At 37.2% G+C, this 10,819-nt stretch overlaps 1 protein-coding gene across 1 annotated transcript in view; it reads right to left on the reverse strand.

Moving 5' to 3' along the window:
- The window catches only part of lamc2 (laminin, gamma 2), a 43,270-nt gene extending 34,201 nt beyond the window's left edge, over nucleotides 1–9,069 (reverse strand). Inside the window, exon 1 of the mRNA XM_039735486.1 lies at nucleotides 8,927–9,069. Coding sequence (XP_039591420.1) covers nucleotides 8,927–9,005 — 79 coding nt within the window. The 5' untranslated portion in view covers nucleotides 9,006–9,069. The remainder of the gene's footprint in view (nucleotides 1–8,926) is intronic.
- Between the last annotated feature and the right edge of the window lie 1,750 nt (nucleotides 9,070–10,819).

The raw sequence follows: 10,819 nt of genomic DNA on the forward strand, positions 1-10,819 counted from the left end.
CTACCGAGTCATGTTGTTTAGGAGGAAACCTCGGACACTTTTAAAGAATATGACCAGGAAAAATTGGAACCATTTGCTATTAACTAACCAAACAAGCCTGATTTACTGAACGGTCTCCTCTTGTTTATCAGTTTTCTAATGTTTCAGGTGGGTTATCGTTGTTTTTACTGCCAATGTGTTTCAAAGAAACGCATCTTAGATTATTTAGTGATTATAAATTGACGTAAGACTAAGTGTGCCCTGCAATGGGCTGGTGTCTCAACTTGAGATGATTGTGGCACTAAATGCTCATGGGGGCATACATCACCTTTCAATTTACAGGTGACACCACAAATATGACCCACAGATTTATCATTGTCAAATAAAAATATGGAGACACCTTTTACATTGTAAAAGTATAAATACTTTCATTAAAAAAACTAAAGTTTTGTTAAAAATAGGAGGGTGGTTTGATACATTTGGTAAATTTCTATTAGATGGCACCACAATTAATTTGGTGATGTCATGACTTGCAAGTGTCACTCTTCAGTTTAGGTCAGGCCACATTTCAGCCAGAAGTGAATCGTTATTTATGTTCTACAGATGTTGGAAGCACTTTATTTTCCCAAAAATGGTGTTTAACTTGCTTTTTTACCATACTTATCAAACGAATCTTGTAGATCATCACAGACCAACTCAGATACTCTATCTTGGTGTTGAGCCACCTCACCGTTCTGGAAATCTGGGTTTGATTGTTTTTAACATTTTTTTCTGTGCTCCTGAGTATATATACTCTTTTTGCAAATTCACAAATCGTTTCAAGGTTATTGGGTGATTGTAAATTGGCCCCAAACAAGTGAATGACCGCGACCTGTCTGATGCGTCACCAGTTCTCTCCAACATTGTGATGAAACACTGGATTCAAGACATTCCTTTTTCAGAGTTTCCCTGTCCTTAGGAGTTTAACTTACTTTGCTTGCTTTAGTAAACCCATTTTCAGTGAACAGCAATCAGAATTAAAACAAAAGCTTCAATGATTTGTAGACTTTCTCATTTTTTCCTGGCTATCTTTCTAAGTGGCAGCAGTTAAGACTGTAATCACACTGGCTGCAAGAACAGCAGGAAAGGTTTGCCTATATTAATAAAAAAGCAGAGATAGAGAGAAGGAGGTCCAGCAGTGAAAACTACACTTCACCCAATGGAGGCGAGTACATTGTTGACTTAGGTGTGAAAATCCAGGATGTCAATTGTAATGTTTAAAGGAATGCCCCCCTAGGGTGGTGTTTCAGGGCTCCCTGACAGTGCAGTTGTTACTGCTGCTGCATTGCTGCTCTAGGTGGGCTTGAATTCTGGCCTGACGCTGTCTCAGTGGACTGTGCTTGATTTTATCTGAATACTCTAAGATGTACAGATTATTATAACTGGTGAATCTAAACTGACACAGCACGAGTACCAATTGGAGCAGCATCCTTAATTAAAAAAAATGCATTTAATAAAAAGTAATTGGAGCAGGGTTGTAATATTTGTTATGAGAAAAAAGACGTGAAACAGAATTTTGTTGTCCAACAATGCCCAAGACTTTTTTACTTTTATTATTATTAGTGAGGATGGCTTGGACATTTGGTATAATGTGATAATTCAAAAAAGAATTCAGGCATCAGCACCAGAAAAGCTGCAGACAAAAACAGGGCATGATGCACAAACAAAGGGCAACAACAAAAACAGCACTAAAGTAAACCGGAATGCCAATGGGAGCTGAAGCAGGACTACACCTTGGCACCATACCTGCACAGTCACGACAAAAGACCCCAAGGACTGACTCAGTACAGACTGATTTGCCACAGCCTGGGGGTAAGAAGATGGCAGCCACCATCAAACATGGAGACCCAAGCTGGAGGGACTGTTATGAGGAGTGTGTTATCATGTATTCCCTTATCTTTGTACTCTCATTCTTGTTAACAATATAACTTTCTGCATTGGCAAAACATTTTGATATGTGTCATGCCAACAAAGCTACTTTGAACTGATCTGATTTCTCGGTGGTCCCCTCTCTCTGTGGAGCGTCCATCTCTGAAGCCGTGAGTGTGTGTGGAGACGCAAGCCTGACCCACACGGCCTCCTCAATGCACCTGCCCAATCACACGAGCTCGGGCTTGACCTGGCCACGCCCCCTTAGAGAGCGAGACGCCAATAGGTCAAGGAAAATGTGCAAGAAAATGAATGATTTATGAGCAAGGGGCTCGATCAGAGATAAGGTGCAGAAATGGTCAGCTCACCAACTTGTTTACTACGGCCACCTATGGTGACGCGCAAGCGTCAAATTAAAAGAATTTTTAAACGGTTTATTAAGCAGCGGCCGCAATGGTGAGGGGGTAAGTTCAAAGTTTAGCGTTAGCAATGCGACCTCATAATTAGCGGACTCATGTTCTAGTTTTAAATTCCTCGTGTTTAATGCGACAAATATCGAAAAAGTTACATTTTATATTACAAGGACAATTATTTTTAACCACATGTGAACTAGACTTAACATTAGTTATTATTAAGTTAAGTTATTATTAAATCCTAGCTTTGTACATGTGCTCGGCCCAAACACTTTGGTAGAGTTGCATACAGTAATGGCAAAAAGAAAAAAATATGATAAAAAAAATGCGTAAGCAAAAACCTTAACATGACAGAATACCACATAATTCACATCAATTTATATTAACGTCATTAAGTTCACAGTACCAGATATGTAAAACCTTGTGTCATTTACCTTAATAGAGTGTATATGTGAATCAAGAGTCTTTTTCTTATTAATTACGTAATAGAAATTACTGTGCTTTTTAGGGGTATTTTGTGTGTTTTTTTTTTTTAATAAAGTAAATGAAGGTTTTTGGTTGGCACCCATTGGTGCTGTCCTTTTTACTGTATTTTTACATTTTTTTCAGTGTATAGTTTTTGTGTTTATTTTTTGAATAGTTTTATTCTGTGATATTACTTGAATTGCCAAATAAAACTACATTTACAGATGTTAAATTTTGTATGATTTCCTTAAAAAAGGGTTGTCTTTGTTTTTTATAGCGACTGACAAAATCTGTTAACAAAGAAAATGTTAAATTACAGTTCAGTACTGCTTTTATGCAGAAAGATATTAATTAATTGGAATAACATGAAAATACTTTATAATTTGACTTTTTTCTTTTTTTTTTTTTGTTAAAATATATTTGTTTTTCACAGTTCATCAAAGTATAGCAGACCTGGTCAGAGGCAGAGGGATAGGGCAGCATCTGTACAGCATGTGTTGTGCACTTCTGGCAGTGAATATTATATAGAAGTTCACTTATAAATTAACAGGGAATATTATGTGTACTGTACATGAACTGAAGAGGGGCTGCAGGTACAGTTGGGATCAACCCAGTTGTCATGGGCAATGTTTGAATCCAGTCCATTGCTGTCTTCTAAATCTCCCAAAGTAAATGCATTACTAGTTAAAGTGGCATTTTCCGCTTGTAACCTGGCAGTTTATTTTTCTTTCTTTTCTTCATTCAGAGTGTTGCTGAGTTTGCAATCTAATCTTGAGGGCAGTAATCACAGCACCAGGCAATGGCTATAATTGAGGATTTTGCAAATGTTGGAAGTTTTTCTTTATAATGTTCATTTCAGACTTGATTTCACCAACCATGTAATGAAAGATCATTTCAAGAAACCTTTATTATAATAGCTTGGGTGTTCTTTTTCCTTTTTTGGTAATGCTTGATTGTGCTTGGGTGTTCTCCCAAGTGGTATTCTAGGCAGGGAGAACGTCCTGCTTGGGCAGATGACACGTGATTTCACTGTCTGGTTTGAATGCAACACAACATGTCAGGAGGACATGTACATTCTGTAAAGTAAATGTATGCACAAGTATTTGCAACATACTGTATATTTCAAGTCTGTCTCTTTGCTGTTCATTTTTGAAATTGACTAATATAATAAAGTTACACTTACAATCTAAGACCGAGGACAAAACGTGAATAGAACAATTGCATAGCAATAACAAACCACAGAAAAAGTATGTTATTGACTCATTACACTTATAAATTTATAGCCAATTGGGAACCTCAGACCAAAACAAAAACAAGGCATAGGGTGCAGTACAACATTTATTGCCTCTTCTTACTGTAAAACTATGCACATTTGTATCTGTTTTGTGTGTCAACAACAAAACAAACATCAGTGTTCCTGTGAGTATATCTAACAATATCAAAATGTAAAAAATAAATGTGTGAATGCTCTGTACATGAATTAGTCAGGTATAATCAGCTCCAAGTTAATGGACCACTTGTAACTATTCTCGTCCTCTTATCATTTTCTGATTCTGTGCTCTCTTTATTGATCTCTTCCCTTTTTAGCTGTTCATTGTTGCTTTTCTTTCTCCAATCTACTTTTCCCTTCCACATTTTTACGCTTATCTTTGATATGTAATATAATGCAGTTCCATTTACATATTTGGCTGATGCCTTAATCCAAGGCGACTTATAACATTTATGAGACAACTGGTAACATTTCCAACTGGAGCACAGACAGGTCAAGTGACTCGTTCAGAGTCACACAGTGTCAGTAGTGGGCCTCAGGGTTTGAAGTCCAAAGCCTTTATCACTACACCACATTGACTGGAATGGAACTCTAGTGTAGTTTTCATTTCATTATTTACTTATTATGTACACTTTGATAGACTCAGACAAGTAATGTGAAAGTGACAATCGAAGGTTTGAAACTGAATGTACTGTACATCAAAGTGACTAGACAGCAGTATTTCTAACTTATTCTTCCACTAAGATGAGTCTCAGTCATCCATCCATCCATCCATTTGCTAACCCGCTGAATCCGAATACAGGGTCACGGGGGTCTGCTGGAGCCAATAGTCTCAGTCAAAGTAACACACTATAATTGTTATTCAATTGAACAATCCCTGTATTTGTGGATTTTTAGTTCTGATACTGCTGCTGTTTTGTCACATTTTTGACCTTTAGGTTGTAATGTAAAGTTCAAATCGTATAAGTCTGGGACTTCTTCCGTTTTGTCAACTGGGTTGTCCTCTGCTGTACTTCTGCTTGCATGTGTTCTCTGCAGTCGTGGGACTCTCCTTCAGGGTCTCCAGTTTTCTTTTACTTCCCTAAGACATTCTGTTGTCAGATGTTGTTTGGCCAGGTGAGAGTTAGACTGGGTATGTATGAGTGTGACCAGTAAAAGATGCGTTCCACTCAGCACTTCTTTCTGTCTGGTGCCTAGTGCTGCAGTTAATTGTTTTGGATGAACAAAAATATTCTTTAGCTACTGATGTGTTTGCTTCCTAAATACTGTTTTTCTTCTGTGTCTTTATGCAAATAACACAACATTCTCAAATCTGCCAAATCTAATTCAGGGTTGTGGAGGGACACAAGATCCTGGAATTACTGGTCTCAAGGCAGGAGACATCAGTATACAAGGTGCCAGTCCATCATAAGAGCCTACTCGCCCATAACACTCGCACAGGCCCAGTTTGTAATTGGCAATTAGCCTGTTCTGCTGGATTGAGAAGGCAGCAGCAATACCCACTGCACATTTTATTTTTATGGCAGCACTGCTTTAATAATTTTAACATTTCGGAATTGTTATTTTCCTACAGGGTATCATGGGTTCTGACAAGCCAAAGCCTGATCTGTACCCTGGTCAAGAGGTCCGACTGGCACTAACATTAACGAAAATGCTGACATACCTAGAATCAATTTTACTATTACCAATTTGTATTTTTGTATTAATTATTTAATGTGATTGAGAAAATGGGCTAAGCTAACATACAGCAGCTAATATAATCTGCTAGGAAACCAAATTTCAGAACATTGCTGTTTTTTCTTTAACATTTCACTTGATCTGCGGTGGGCTGGCGCCCTGCCTGGGGTTTGTTTCCTGCCTTGCGCCCTGTGTTGGCTGGGATTGGCTCCAGCAGACCCCCGTGACCCTGTAGTTAGGATATAGCGGGATGGATAATGGATGGGTTTCACTTGATACTTGAAGTCTAATTGTCAGAATTCAGGACCAAAGAGTCCTCTTAAGCACTCAAATAAAGTAATTCATCTATGGGTTCAGGTCCCAAAAAACAATTGCGATCTCAAATCGTACCAGCTAGTGTAAGGATCTTTCTAAACCTTGCATTAGTATCTCAAATTCAGTATGCTTCATTTTTCCTAAATCTTAAACTTTGGAAGTAAAATTCAACTTGATGGACATGTTTTACTGAAAATGAACTCTTCTGCTTGTTTATTTGTACCCCTCATTTTTTCCTGTTTCACATTCCATCGTTTACTTTTCTTAAAGGTTTTTTTTGCACTTTGTAGATATTTTATATTTCTATAGTCCCTTTCCTGATTAATATCCCCTGTAGTCTTTTCAAGTGTCTCCAGAACATGGTAACATTAAAATGAGTTTATGTGAGAGACATTTGGACCAAATCCGATAAGATAAACTGGGCACTCTACCTTAAAACCAGAGATTTAATGAGTGGAGGCAGTGACATTGAAAGTGACACGTGTCTCATAGTGACAGGATACTCCAAAGTGCCTCTTTGCCCAGATGTGCCAGTTTTCATTCAGAAGTAATATTTTTTTAAATCGCCTACAGTACTTCTATTAGTAGTCTATGTTAGTGATTTATTTTAAAAGCAAATTTTTGTTCTTCATCTGGTTGTACATTTTTTGTTAATAAAACAACTACAAGTATATAATTTCAGTACAGGCACGTCCTTCTCTATATGCAAGTCATTATAATTTAATTATACAGAATAATGTTTTGCCCTTTTCATTTACTGCGCTTAGCTCATAATTATTTTTTTTATAGATAACTAAGGGAGATTTTAAGAAAATGAATTATTGCTTCATTAAAGATGTTGCAATTTTAAAAATAATGTATTGGCATGCTATGTGAGTATCCCACTGCTATCTATGAATCTTAAATTGTAAATTACTAGTCTGACTCAAACTCTTCCTCGCAAAGTAAATAATTAAATAAATTATTTTGAGAGGTCATCAGAAATCAACAAATCCAAGCTCAGGTATGAATTGCTCAATGCATATCAACAACAACAACATTTATTTATCTAGCACATTTTCATACAAACAGTAGCTCAAAGTGCTTTACGTAATAAAGAATAGAAAAATAAAAGACACAATAAGAAAATAAAATAAGTCAACATTAATTAACATAGAATAAGAGTAAGGTCCGATGGCCAGGGTGGACAGAAAAAACAAAAAATAAAATCTGTAGGGATTCCAGACCATGAGACCGCCCAGTCCCCTCTGGGCAAAAGTGAGACGTTCAACAGGCCAGCACAATAACTGAAATATACTCTATGGCAATGGCTGCAGGTTTTTCTTCTAACCCAGTTGCTTAATTAGAAAGCAATTCAATAATTTAAGTTCATGGCTTGTTAGTGTTTTAACTCAGCCATGTCAGGTCAGTCTCAAATCCTTGAAGGATATCATCCAATTGATTTGAAATCTAAAACAGACAAGTTATTCTCAGTCCTTCACTTTTTTCTCTTCACTTTCCTTCCAAGTATTTCATTAAACCCAATAGTACATAATAAACACACACAGGTGTAAATGGAAACAAGCTAAATGGAGAACTGCTGGTTTCTTTTGTCATTAGCATCTTATTGCTAATTCGGAGTAATTAAAAGCCAAGAATACAGCTGTTTAAGACTTAAATAAGCAATAAGGATTCAAAATCTTAACGAGTGAGACAACTAAAGTGAAACAGAAGTGTTACTTGAGCAATAAGTGCCACTGCGGCCCTCCAGGACCGTGATTGAGGACCCCTGCTCTAAGGCTTTCACGTGCATATGACATTTTATTCCACTTATTGAAACATCTGCTTCTGTTATCGTAATTCTGTATGCCCCATGCGACATTTTGATTGGCCTATACTGTATCATGCAAGTTACTATACCTGTCTGCCTTACATGCCAAGTGAGGCAAGTTGACACAAAGGTCTGCATGGTAATTCCTCTCACACCCCTGTGTTCTGTCTTATTTATAATCATTTCACATACTTTATTTTAAAACATTTAAGCTATCCAAAATGCCAAACATGTCTTTGCTGCATGCATCTTTATAAAAGCTCAACAGTTAGTGTGCCTTAATCCCAAACCCAGAAAAAAAAAACACTCACATATATCCTTTGTTATACCTTGTTTTTTTCTTTTTAGTAAAATGTTCTTTTTCTAGTTTATTTCAGTAGTGCTTCTTTAAAAATACTACTTAACCAAGATGTTCTTATGTTTGTGTCTTACAAGCATCTGACTTATCAATTTGCAAAATCACAAAACTGGAAGCTAAAAATCATTGTGCCTCATATGTTCAAGCTAAGGTACTTCAAATGCAAGTACAAACAACAATGTTAAACTTAATGTCAGAGCTGTGTGTGTGTGTGTGTGTGTGTGTAAAGTGACTTCATGGTGAAGCACTCTGGCATCTGCCTACAATGTAACACAGTCTGAGAAGAATCTACTTGGTGAGCTTATGTTTGTAGGTCTCTCCATAAAAAGATACATAAGGAGTGATAGGTGAGAGACAGATATGAAAGGCCTTATATAACAGAAGGTACAATGTCATCGATACATACATACATACATACATACATATGGTAGGTACTATGCGTTAGATCTACAGTAAAAGGCACTGTATAATTAATAGATATGATTTGCACTATATGATTCATAGAAAAAAAATACAAATGCACAGGGTGCTTACTGCCTTTGTGTGTCTATGCATATATTCTTTCTATATTTTAAATGTTGATGTATATGAATAATTTAAACATATTAATAGAAGTAATTTTCTTAATGCTTCATTTAAATGTCATCTTTTTATATATTATTATTATACTTTATACAGTACATTCTTCATATGCTTTAATGCAATTAAATGATAAAACTAAACAAACTTACTTTGTTCTCGGTATGTTCCATTCACCAAAGGAGATACAAGCACAAGGATCCCCAAACAAACTGCCCAGAGGGTCCACATTGCTTCTGTCAGAGAGGAATGAATGATAATGCGTAACTCCAGGTAAGCGAGTGCGTCTAGTTTAGCCTCACCTGGTGAAAGTGCCTGATATCCTTAGCTGCTGATTTATATTCCCTCCCTCTTTCTGACTAATGCTGACGCATCAGATTGCTGTATTCAAGGAGACGCACTCAGTGTAAAACTATATTACCAATCCCTTGTATGGTTTAAAAAAAAAAAACACAATGCAAAGACCAGAAAAAAGCAGCCAAATCAGGATTTGAATACACTGCCCTTATTTGTGTCATATTGATCAGTATACTGTATCTCCTTCATCATCCATTTTAGCTCCAGACTTTTGTCTTCTATTGAAAAGACATGTGAATGGTTGGGGGTATCATCAGCGTGACTTAGGGGTACATCACACCAATGGACCTCCTTATATGTGAGAGAAAAAAAAGTCTAATAATGTGAAAAGTTCAAAGATTTCACCTACTCATAGTACTAGCACTCAGGACAATCCACTATCCAGCGCACAGCTGTACCCCACTTTGATCCTCACTATTATAAACCTAATCAATCAGAAATACAAAGCTTCTGAAAGAAGAAAGAGGTCTGGTTGGCTGATATGGGTTGACACAATCAGAGCAAGTATCTAAGAAGTCACTTTTATAAGGTTGTACATTTGATGTGCTACCATGCCACCAAAACAAAGTCCATATGGATGGTCATTTAAAACAAAAGACAGATGATATAAGAAGTTATCAAGAATGATCTTTATTAAAGCCTTTTGTGCATTGCTGTATAGTTGGATGGTGTAAGATCAGCACCTGAGCCACAGGGGGTCATTGTTACCATTAATTGCATATGTTTCTTATGTGGATAGAATTCTTAACTGGAAATTAGCAAAGTGTTGCTCTTTCCCAAAGATTATCTTGACTACCTTTGCGGTGAACTCCCAGAATACTGTCAGTTGCCTGCATTTCTGAAAGCTGTTGTTTAAATTAACTTTATTGATGATTATTTCCGTAGGCATACTGTTAGCTGTGGTTAACTTCCTGAAGGATTCCTTCCAAGTTCTGCTCACTGTGTTTCACTCTAATGGAGGGTGTTGAAGAGACCGTTTGAATCACCAAGAAGCACCACAGAAAGGTGACCCATAGAGGTACTGCTGACATGAAATGTGTTTAGGTTCCGTAAGAACGCTTGAAAGGAGGAGATGGGAGATGGGAGTAAAGACACATGCTGTGTATAATGTGTGTGTGTGTGTGTGTGTGTGTGTTGGGAATACAGACATAAGGAGAAAGTAGTCACGGACTAAACCTCCCAAGTGGGAAAGCAACTGGGTATCTAGGGTATGGTGGGGTAGTCTCACTTTTCATTCGCCTCTCCATTTAGCTTAAGGCATTTACCCCACACAGAAATAGTAAGCCAGAGGTGTACCCCCATTCTTCAGGTTTCTTTTTTTTTTTTTTTTATAAATATACATTAATCAGACATCCATTTTCTGAAGCCACCTCTTAAAATGCAACCTGTGGTCAATAACACTGAGTTATCATCACCCACAAAAGCAATGGTCTATTACAAGAAGACAGTAATAACTGAATGGATAATTATTTTTAATAATTATTTAGAAATTCAAGGTATGATTGATCTCATTGTTTTCCATACATTCATCCATTATCCAACCCGCTACATCCTTACTAGAGGGTCACAGGGGTCTGCTGGGGCCAATCCCAGCCAACACAGGGTGCAAGGCAGGAAACAAACCCCGGGTGGGGCGCCAGCCCACCGCAGCACAAACACACACACACACCAAGCACACACTAGGGACA

This window comes from Polypterus senegalus, chromosome 14, assembly GCF_016835505.1.
Source record: "Polypterus senegalus isolate Bchr_013 chromosome 14, ASM1683550v1, whole genome shotgun sequence".
Taxonomy (NCBI): Eukaryota; Metazoa; Chordata; class Cladistia; order Polypteriformes; family Polypteridae; genus Polypterus; species Polypterus senegalus.